Source organism: Wasmannia auropunctata, unplaced genomic scaffold (genome assembly GCF_000956235.1).
Source record: "Wasmannia auropunctata unplaced genomic scaffold, wasmannia.A_1.0 LD335214.1, whole genome shotgun sequence".
NCBI lineage: Eukaryota > Metazoa > Arthropoda > Insecta > Hymenoptera > Formicidae > Wasmannia > Wasmannia auropunctata.
The window spans coordinates 317,961-329,024 of record NW_012027676.1 but is presented as its reverse complement, the minus strand read 5'-3'; the positions used below and the strand labels follow the sequence as shown (position 1 = coordinate 329,024).

Here is an 11,064-nt window from a genome sequence, read left to right as displayed (position 1 = left end):
TAAATCAAGTGAATAAGTATATTTCTTAATTAATAGCTTCCACACATATTTATTCTCCTATACGTTTTATACGATTATTTTCAACGTGCTCCAAGTGTAATTTAAAAGGATTTTCATTTTTCTACTTTGACCTAGGACAATCTTGCAAGAGCTCGTAAATTTTTATGACTCATGTTGTGCGAAGAGGATCTTTTTTATAACATAGTTAAGCTAAAATTTAATTGCGATACATTTATCTTATCCCTTCGCTCTGCGCACACGCGATCAATAATTTATTTACCCGATTAAAGCTGTGCCTAATGAGTCAATTATGGCCCAGTTAATAGCGATGACCTAATCAATAATTAGATAAGCGTAAAAGTGTGTGGAAAGAAACGGGCACATGTACGCTTCGGCCCCATTTGGTCTCTCCGACATATCGATACGCATAACCGATAAGCGTTTCTGTGAACGGAGAGTGTTGCGTAGCTTAATGACAAGTTTAATGAGAGGAGATGAAAGCCGCTGACCCTTGCGACATCCTTATCGCGGTGTTGTCCACACTCTGACCGAAAAATAAGCGTCCAGTAGTAAATTCGCGATCGTACATGCAACATGCAGAGATTGCCGATCTGCCTGATTGTCCTTACGTGCCTTGGTGTCGGCACCTGGGCGATTGACGGTGTCAAAGGCGGGCAACGGCCGCGTTACCCTACGAGCGGAAATTATCACGGTAACTCCACGCAGAATGGTCTTTGCTATAAAAGGGTGCCGTAAGTCATCATTTTTTTCTCTTCAAGACAAATACCGTAACCCTGCGCAATAGCGCGGTTGAACATTATTTTTTGATCTCTTGCTTGAAAAATCGATGAAAAGTAATTAATATTCGCGCCTTTCAGATACAGCCATGTTTTAGCTTTAAACGCCAGCGGATCGCCTTACAATACCATTCCTCAGCCGCCCGGGGGCAACTATCCCGTAAGTAATCGTTTCTTTGAATTGAATATAGCTTGTAGAAAAATTGATTCCTATATAAGAAATCTAGCGCACTGAATATCTTAAAAAAAAAAAAAAAATTTAGAACGCAAACATCTTTCGTGCGTTAATTAGGAATCTCTGTAATTAAAAGAATTTGAGCTATTTAATAGCTTCGGCTACGGGGATTATAAGATAAATTCTGTTCGTCAGCATAATGACGGTTGGATCACTATCTTGGACTGTTGCGACGGCTACGAGCGCAACGTGACGAGTGGCCTGTGCGAGCCGCGATGCGACCGCGGTTGTTTCGGCGGCCACTGCACAGGTCCGAACGTCTGCAGCTGCCCGCCCGGATGGCGTTCCGAGGACGGCGTTTGCATGCCCATTTGTTCGTATCAGTGCCAGGAGAACGCCTACTGCTTCTCGCCCGAGGTGTGCGTGTGCAAATTGGGCTACGACCAGACTAGCGACGGCCAGTGCAGACCGATCTGCCCGGACGGATGCACCTACGGCGAGTGCGTGGCGCCGCGCGTCTGCAGCTGCAGGCCGGGATACGTTCTGAATGAACGCAAGGAGTGCGTGGCCGCGTGCGAGGGCGGCTGCGTGTACGGCGTATGCAGCAGGCCGGGCGTGTGTACCTGCAACGAGGGGTAATCAATCCTGATGTCGCGTTAATCCCGAGAGAGTCCTCAACAATCTTCGCGAACTGCGCAACGTCTTTCGCATCGGCGACATTCCGCGCGCGATAATTAAACTCTGATTTACTCACGTATAGTAACGTCCGTAACCTGTTCCTGCAAAGCGAGTTGCCTGCGATATGAATAATTGATAAATCAATGTTGAACTCGTCAAAAATGATATTACATGCTGAAAGCAATTATACGCCGTGTCGTGTAACCGCTTTCGTACAGGCATATAAATCAGCCGTTTTGTAATTTTCATGCGGCCATCTGCGTAGATAATGTTATTTGCGTTGCCGCTTGAAGTGCAATCGAGCGTTATAAACATATTAAATTTGCAAACATTACTAGTTTTACAGAACGAGTATCGGATTGTGTATATAGGACGTTTCAGAGGTGTGCTGTCTTTCAGTTCTTTAACAATTTCGGAATTTTAGCTGCCTGATAAATTTTTGATAATCTTCTATTTCCCTTTCTGACTGATAAATAAATATTATACCGTATAGATGAATAGGTATAAAATAATATCATAAGGTAATCATAAATTGTTTTACAGATACACCAACCCACCCGGCGATCGCGAGTCCTGCGTTCCCGATTGCCCGAGCGGTTGCCACGACGGCGAATGCGTCGCGCCAAACGTTTGCAGATGCAGACCCGGGTACACGCAGGATCGTTACAGCGGCAGATGCATCCCGGGTACGGGTTCGTCGCAGTGCGGATTTGGATACAACGTCGACCCCGACACCGGTAGATGCATCCCCGTGACGACGACTCCGACGCCGCACCCCGTCGGCGATTGCAGATACGGCTGTGGCCCGCACAGCGTGTGCGTCGGGTACAATCGGTGTGCTTGCGAGCCGGGATTCACCGTCGACCTCGATACTGGCAGGTGCATCTCCGTCGCGACGTCCACGACCAACTCGACGCAATGCAGTCGATACGGCTGCGGGCCGAACGGCCGATGCGTCGGGCCGAACGTGTGCGTCTGCGATCCAGGATTCCGCATCGATCCCGATACCGGAAGGTGCATTCGGCACGACATGGGTGGCACGGGTGGCGAGGATGTGTGCCAGTACCCGTGCTTGAACGGCCGATGCACCGGGCCGAATCAGTGCACCTGCAATCCCGGCTACACGCACGACGTCCGCGACGGCACGCGTTCCAGATGCGTGCCGGTGTGCGTGGGTGGTTGTCCGAACGGCGTATGCACCATGCCAAACTATTGCATATGCAATCCCGGATACCGGAAGGAAGGTGGGGTCAAGGGCCGGCAGAGATGCGTCCCGCAGGAGTGAGCGAGTTGACGGCACGCAAAACATATTGTTAGATATTAGTTTGATGAAATTAATAATTTCACGCATTACGATCGACCGAATTTGTATACACACACATAAACTAACAATATAAATTATAAAACAATAACTTTTTTATGTGTTTTTTATTTCGCGCACTATAAATGTGTAATTACGACGACTTTAACTGATAATAATGCAAAGATAAAATATCCTCACGCATGTAAAAGTTTCTAGATTGTAATGAATTGCTTTGATGACTATACATATTCTTGAGTAACATATTATAGAGACTAATCAACAGATATAATTTCTCAGAGCGAATGAAGTATTAAAGTATGTAAAACTCCGATGGCAAGTGAATACGTTAATTATATAGTAAATTATAAGGTTGATTATGACGTCAAGTATAAAAATAAAAAAAAAGCGCTCTATAAAGTCTTACAGTCTTATAGAAGGATATGTAAAAATGGCATTAAACTAACTACAAACGCAATCGCGTGCAGTATTATTTTACACCACCAGCTGATGTTATTACATTGTAAATGGGTCAATGCAGACTGCATCCTTGGCCCAGTACGTCAACCCGACGTAAGTTTCGCTCAAGAAAATGTACGTTCCGTTTATGCACTGTTAAACATGCGGAATCGATTCGTTTACGCCATAAAACAATTATGCAGTTTCTCTCCAGAGCTCGACGCAACGCACATTTCTTAAAAACGATTCACAAGGTATTCCGGAATTGTTAATATTGTTTATATAACCAACTTAATAAATCGTGATTATTCAATGAAATACGAGGTTTTATACAATATTTATACCAAAAAAAAATTTGGTCATTTTAACTTCAAAATGTCTTGAAAATAACGTATTTTTGAAAAAAATGTTTCAAATAAAAGTTGTAAAGTTTAAAGAGGACCATCAGATGATCTACTTAGATTTTAGATTGAAGAACTTTATTTTAAGCTCAACAAGGCCCAGGTTGATTTTTTTCGAAACACCTGTTTTATTGCAGATTCGTATTCTATGGGAAAAAATAAAGAAAATTTATTCCTGATAATTTTTCACTAAACTTCTTCCAGCAAAAATTACGCTCAAAGTTCTTATCTTGAAACACATTCTCAGATCGAATACAGAAGATTTAATTCCATTAGAATACCTATTTCAAACGTGATTTTTTGATTGATAACGATAATTTTTTGATATCACTATTGTAATATAATAATATAATTCCCTCAACATGATTCACAACAAACTCATATGAACTCGTAATCAATACATATAATTTTTTACTCAAAATTTTCGTTAATTTGTTTGAAATAAATTTCTAATTTTCTTTTGTAAAAATAAATTAACTATTGCGATGCGAGGCGCTATAAAATTTTCAGCAGTAATTAACGCAAAATAGAATTATTGAAATTAAAGAAACTTTGCTGATAAGTAGAGATTTCGCATGAATTTAATTGTAGCTGCCTGACAACAGCTAACATCCTGTCGAATTCTGATAGCGCGCTCCTCTCATAGCAAAGAGGAAAAGAAGCCTCAGTATAATCTGCGACGCAATATATGTTGCACGGTCATTCTCGTGCTAATCGGTCATTCTCGTTAGTAGATTTTTCTTTATAAGTTTAAACATATTCGGCAATTATGAAAAATTTGTACGTTATATTTATTCTTACCGTTCTATCAGACGAATTGGTTACTAGGCTCGTGGCAGGGGAAGATTTTCCGCAATTTGCAGGGCAACAGTTTATGGAAAATTTTTGTAGTAAATCCGTTAGGTAAGATTTGCCAGTATTCTGTGAATCAAAATAATGCTTATCGATACTATTGTAATATAATCGGCATAGCGAGATAATATTGTAAAAATTATGCGCTATTTACAGTTATATGGAAACCTATGCAGAGCCATATTTCGAAACATATAGGGAAAAAACATGGGGTATTTTTTATAGAACACGTATTCGGTGGAATTATAGAACAGAGGTAAGAGTTTAAGTATATAATTTCTAATTGAAATAATATTTGTATTAAAATAATAAAATTAAAATTCAAAATATGTTAATAGATGCATTTGACCTCATGTGTTTTTATCGAAAAATAAATAATATTCAATATAAGAATTTTAAGACATAAATTTTTTAATCAAATGATTAAAGAAAGGGCCAGTAAAATTATAAAAATATAGAAATAGTAGTTGATTGTAGCCGATAATAATGATATTATTTTTAATATTATTTTCAATAAAATTTGTAGCTTATTTCATAATATTTAATATTAAAATTTTAAAACTTCAATAACATTTTAGTGGAGAAAATGTTATTTCTATTTTCAATAAGTATGGTTAATTGAATCGCCTATTATCTACATCGAGCATCCTGTATTATTCTCTAAAGATAATATTTTTATTATTCAGTACTCTACATATTTCCACGCATATAAATAAATATTGCGATATCACTAATACACGAAATCTCGTCTCTATTCTCAGACTCGCCTAGCATGGCGCAAAGAATACGAGTGTTGTGACGGATATAAGAAAGTTTGGGCTCTAGAACTGGGAACGGGGAGATTATCACGTCATCAAAAATGTGAACCGATATGCCCTAATTGCAACAATGGTTCTTGTCTACGGCCAAACATATGCATCTGCGATTACGGATACCGTTCACAGAGAACTATAAATTCGTTCGTCGGCTGTTTTCCCGTGTGCACTCATCCTTGTGTAAACGGCAAATGTGCCTCACCCGACGTTTGCGAGTGCGATCCTGGATACAAATTGAACAACGATAATTACACCTGCGAACCTGTCTGCACTGTAACATGCTCTGCAAAAGCATACTGCTATAAACCCGATCAATGTCGCTGTATGGAAGGATACAAAAGTGATGTCTTAACTAACGTAGGTAAACAATAGAAGCACTCCGTTTGAATTATTTATTCAATTTGAACTTTACTTATAGTTACTGCAATATATCAGTGTAAACATGAAATCAAAGTTGAAAAATTGAGTAAGTGTTAAGCGCGTGTTCGTGAAAATAATTATTGTCACAATTAATTGGAAAGCTATTGATGCCAAAGATAAAACGAGAGAAAAGTATAAATCAATGATAAAGATTATACCAATATCAATTTGAACATGAAATCAAAGTTGAGAAGTTGAGTAAGTGTTAAGCGCGTGAAAATAATAATTACTGTCACTGATTAATTGGAAAGGTGTTGATGCCAAAGATAATACGAGAGAAAAAAAAGTGTTAATAATAAAGGTCGCATCTTCTTGTGTTTAGACATGCGAGCCTATTTGTGAAAGAGAGTGTGTTCACGGCAAGTGCACAGCCCCCGATACGTGCACTTGCGACGACGGTTACGAGCCTGATCCGTACAACTTTTTCGTCTGCAAGCCCACGTGCGAGAACGGTTGTCTCTACGGCATGTGCACCGTGCCTAATGTGTGCATCTGCGACGAGGGCTACACGTTCAAGACGAGCGGTTGCGAACCAGTCTGCAGCGAAGCTTGCGTTATGGGCACTTGCGTGGCTCCCGAAAGCTGCAGCTGCTCCGAGGGGTACGGGCTGCTCGAGAATTCAAAGTACGTCTGCGAACCGGTCTGCGAGAAGGCTTGCCTCAATGGGCGATGCACCGCGCCCGGCGTATGCAGGTGCAACGAAGGATTCCGATTTAGTGGCGACGAGACGGAGAAGCACATTTGCAAGCCCTATTGCAAAATTCCTTGCGAGCCATACGGCGTGTGTACCGCGCCGGATGTCTGCGCCTGCTTCGAAGGATATCGTCAGGTTGATCAGGCGGAAGCCGAAAGAGTCAGTATTAACTCGCAAATTTATATTAGATTCTCATAATCGGAAAAATGACTCCAAGATCTATTAGTTATGATTCGACAAATAAAATTTGATATTTATTTTAGTAACTTTAAGTAATTATACCAAATCCCTGTCTAACTCAAATATTTTTATTGTCTAATATTCATTTCAAGAAGCTCCATACGCTAATTTTTTATATTCACACGGAAGATATTGGTTTTCAGACAAATGTCACCGTCAGGTCGAATTGCGAGCCGATCTGCGATCCCGAATGCACAAATGGATTCTGCCACGCTCCGGGAGAGTGCTATTGCTATGCCGGCTATCACATACATTATTTAAATCCGGATGTAATGCAGTGCGAGCCCTCATGTAGCCAGAATTGCGTCAACAGCTTCTGCAGCGCACCAGAAACTTGCCAGTGCAACGAGGGCTATCGTCCGTCCAATTCTTGGAACGTATGCGAGCCCGTCTGCAAGACTGATTGCATCAATGGATACTGCACCGCGCCAAACGAATGCACTTGCAACCCCGGCTACCAACCTACCGAGGGCAATCGTACGAGCCTCTGCGAGCCTGTTTGCAATCCGAGTTGCAGGAACGGTATCTGCACGCAGCCCGACGTGTGCAGCTGCAATCCGGGCTACCGTCCGTCGAATAAGACGAACGCGTGCGATCCTATCTGTCACCCAGCCTGCGAGACAAACGGGATCTGCAAGGGGCCGGATCTCTGCGTCTGCAAGGACGGTTATCGCATGGTTTATTACGACGGGAAAGACGTTCCGTTCGGTTGCGAGCCGATTTGCGATGTCGAATGCGGCAATGGCACGTGCACGGCGCCGGATCACTGCGTGTGTTTCGACGGCTATCGAAACGCGAAAACTGGCGGATGCGAGCCCGTCTGCTCGACCTGCGGCAACGGCACGTGCGTCGCGCCCGAGGTCTGCGAATGCGACGACGGATTCGTCCTCGCGGACCTCGGATTTGAAGCACAGGACTCTCGAGCCTCGGATGTCCTTGAAAACAGAACGGGAAACGGAAGCAGATGCGTGCCATATTGCGAGAAATGCGATAACGGCGAGTGCTTGGCACCAGGAGTGTGCCAATGTTATACTGGTTTCGTGATGGAAGGCACATGCGTGCACGCGTGCCAGGGGGGCTGCGGTACTCACGGCGAATGCGTCAGCGAACGCAGGACTTGCAAATGCGATTACGGATGGACCGGATTGCATTGCGATCAACCAACGTTATGCGTTTTGACCTTGAGCAACGAAGAAAATCGGACCGAACAGTCAGTATATACGAATAAAGTATTTTATAAACTTATACTTTTTTATTCTTTCATGCAAAGAATAAAAAGAAAGTAACAATGGCAATGGTATATTTTAACATGTAACATTATCATGTAACAAAATTAATGAGTTAACAGATTTAACTTGATACGTTATTAACAGAAAAATGGCAACATTAGAGCATTTTTATATTATTAGAAGAACTTTGATGTTATGATAATATCTGAAACAAATTATTGATCAGAATCACCTGTGATTCATTTATCTATTGCAGATTGACAACTATCGAAAAACGGAATGTTACGATTGATCGTGTACTTATAAATAACCCAGCTTGTTCCGAGTGTGTTGGTAAAGTAAACAATGAAACTTTGTGCTTTAAGATGTACGTCAATGATACAAAAGATGAGACGAAAATTGGTTGCTTAATGAATGAAGGTTCGTTACAACTAGATTAATTTCAAATTGGTACAAATTTATACATTTGAGATTGTAGCAAATTTATTCATTACGTCTACATTTAAAAAAACAAAATTTAAAACATTTTCAAGTAATGATTCAAATTTGTCGAAGCACTGATAAAACTAACTGTATTTCTTTGGATGCATAGATTTATATACTTCCAATATAATTAATATTTTTTTATATGATACATCAAATTATTTTTGATTTTAATTTTTCAAAACATTGCAATAATATCAAAATATTCTACGAATTTCATAATTTTATAATTAAATTTGTTTACGACATGAATTATTACGTATCAATTGTTATATCTATCTATAAGTTTAAAAATCTTGCTTTTGATATATTATTTTACAATAAATTCTCTTGTCACTTCATTTTAGAATGCCTCCCATTGAGCAGTTATTATAAGAATCGAGGAGCAATAATTACGCTAACAAGTGTAATCATAGGTGGAATATTACTTGTAACAGCAATAACGATATACGCAACATTACGAAAACGTCGAAATAGACAGGTGGATCTAGGTATTCGTATCATTAAGTTTCATCAGACATATTATCTAAAATAACGATGTATGTTACAAACTTTTTTTCAATTATGTTTATTAATACACGATGGTGTAAAAAAATAAAAATGGATATATTAAATATAAATTGATTAAAGAAGAGATCTTTAAAAAGCATTTAAGAATTTATCGCTAATAACAAAGAAAAGAAAGTTAGATTTATTTGAATCAATATATAAAAAGATCTATAATTATATATATTTTGACATTTTTATTCAGTCTCACAAGAAACATGAAAGATATAGAAATAAAAAATCATATAACATTATTCTAATAAATTATTCTTATTTACAGGCGATGTTCATATAATTCGCAGCAGGCACAGTACATCCACGCAAGGACTAATCGAATGCCAGTAATTTTTAATACAAAAATACTTACAAAATCTTAATATAGAACCTTTGAATCTCTTGCACTAATGACAATGAATGATGCAAAAGAACTATTACTTTTTATTAACTTAATTAACCATTTAAAGTTAATTAATATTGTAAGATATGTATTCCTGGTAAAATATCCAATAAATTACTATTAAGAATTAAAATTTTTATTTATTTTTTAATTTACGAATTTTTTTAAGATTGTCCTGTATATTCGTATGTACAATAAAATAGAAAAATATATTTTTTTGTAAATTTGTGCCTAAATTTTCGAATAAATTGTACTTTCTAAAATATAAACACTTATATTAATCCTGCTTCGAGTAAATTTCCCTCAACACAAACGATATCAACGTTAAAATGAACTTTAGACTACGAATATAGGCTTTGATTAATTTTCTGATAATACTGCACATCCTGCTTCAAAAAAATAACACAGCGTGTCAGTGTGTGTTACACACACGTGTCGTACACACGCAAAGCAAAGATAAATGAGATAATATATGGAAAGAAAGAATTACAATAGTCAGTCTAAGCATCACGGAGCGAACATCAACTTCATAGTAAGAGCAATAAATTATGGGGTTGCTTGACGGCCTAATCGCTATTTTGGTTATCAAGTTATTATTTTTACAAGTGGACATCAAATGCGTGAATGCAATACCTTTCAGAAGTGACTGCCGTGAAATAATCAGGTATCATTACACTTTTTTATTATACTATCTCGACAATTATATTCTATTTACACATTACGTATCCATTGCCCTTTTAATTTTATTTTCAACGTTAATTTGTTTGAAATATTTTTAAGTTTTTCGAAATATCTTGCGCGTTTCGATATGCTACCACTTATATTAATTATGCTAATATTATTACAGGCAGAAAATACCAGAATACGATCCTTATATAGAAACATTTAGAACATCAGATCCGTTTGGGTTCTATAATATCAGGACTCGAACCAATTACAGGAGATTGGTAATCAGGCTCATAAATAACGTTTGCAATGATACATATAAAAGAAATGAGAAAGAAATATAGAGAAAAACACAATTTTATAAATTAGCAATCCTTTAGTCTTTATATTACTGACAAATTAACAATATGTAGTCTGTTTATGCCGCGATTGTAACCCGCTAATTCGCTAATCACGTTTACAGTTCCACGACCAGATAAGATGCTGCGAAGGCTACGTTCTATCCGGAGCTATGTGCACGCCGCGTTGCCCGGAATCGTGCAAGAAGGGTACCTGCAAGGAACCGGACGTGTGCACTTGCAACGAAGGGTACCGCATGTCAAACGACGGAAAGTGCGCGCCGGAGTGCACGAACGGCTGCGTCAACGGCACCTGCGTCGATGCCGAGGTTTGCAGTTGCAACAAGGGTTACTCGCTGGACTCGGACGGATTCACATGCCGGCCCGTGTGCGACGAGAGTTGCGAGTGGAATAACGGATCCTATTGCTCCCAGCCGAACGTGTGCACGTGCCGTCTCGGTTACAGGAAAATTGACGATGACTACCAACTCATTTGCAAACCCGTTTGCGATCACGAGTGCACCAACGGCCATTGCACGTTACCCAATGTTTGCACGTGCAACCCGGGCTACGA

The 11,064-nt window shown here is 39.4% G+C and overlaps 2 protein-coding genes across 2 annotated transcripts in view; both read left to right on the top strand.

The window, feature by feature from the left end:
* The first annotated feature begins 521 nt into the window (after nucleotides 1–521).
* Nucleotides 522–3,428, top strand: LOC105457486 (von Willebrand factor D and EGF domain-containing protein-like). The gene is made up of 4 exons (XM_011702175.1): nucleotides 522–752; nucleotides 879–957; nucleotides 1,168–1,607; nucleotides 2,194–3,428. Exons 1-4 carry the CDS (start codon nucleotides 595–597, stop codon nucleotides 2,933–2,935), a joined length of 1,419 nt encoding a protein of 472 aa, XP_011700477.1. The 5' UTR covers nucleotides 522–594; the 3' UTR covers nucleotides 2,936–3,428.
* A 1,052-nt stretch (nucleotides 3,429–4,480) lies between these two features.
* Nucleotides 4,481–11,064, top strand: part of LOC105457520 (fibrillin-1-like) — a 10,478-nt gene continuing 3,894 nt past the window's right edge. Inside the window, exons 1-10 of the mRNA XM_011702229.1 lie at nucleotides 4,481–4,713; nucleotides 4,819–4,918; nucleotides 5,424–5,834; nucleotides 6,220–6,750; nucleotides 6,975–8,041; nucleotides 8,317–8,480; nucleotides 8,891–9,034; nucleotides 9,370–9,430; nucleotides 10,334–10,433; nucleotides 10,616–11,057. Coding sequence (XP_011700531.1) covers nucleotides 4,580–4,713; nucleotides 4,819–4,918; nucleotides 5,424–5,834; nucleotides 6,220–6,750; nucleotides 6,975–8,041; nucleotides 8,317–8,480; nucleotides 8,891–9,034; nucleotides 9,370–9,430; nucleotides 10,334–10,433; nucleotides 10,616–11,057 — 3,154 coding nt within the window. The 5' untranslated portion in view covers nucleotides 4,481–4,579. The remainder of the gene's footprint in view (nucleotides 4,714–4,818; nucleotides 4,919–5,423; nucleotides 5,835–6,219; nucleotides 6,751–6,974; nucleotides 8,042–8,316; nucleotides 8,481–8,890; nucleotides 9,035–9,369; nucleotides 9,431–10,333; nucleotides 10,434–10,615; nucleotides 11,058–11,064) is intronic.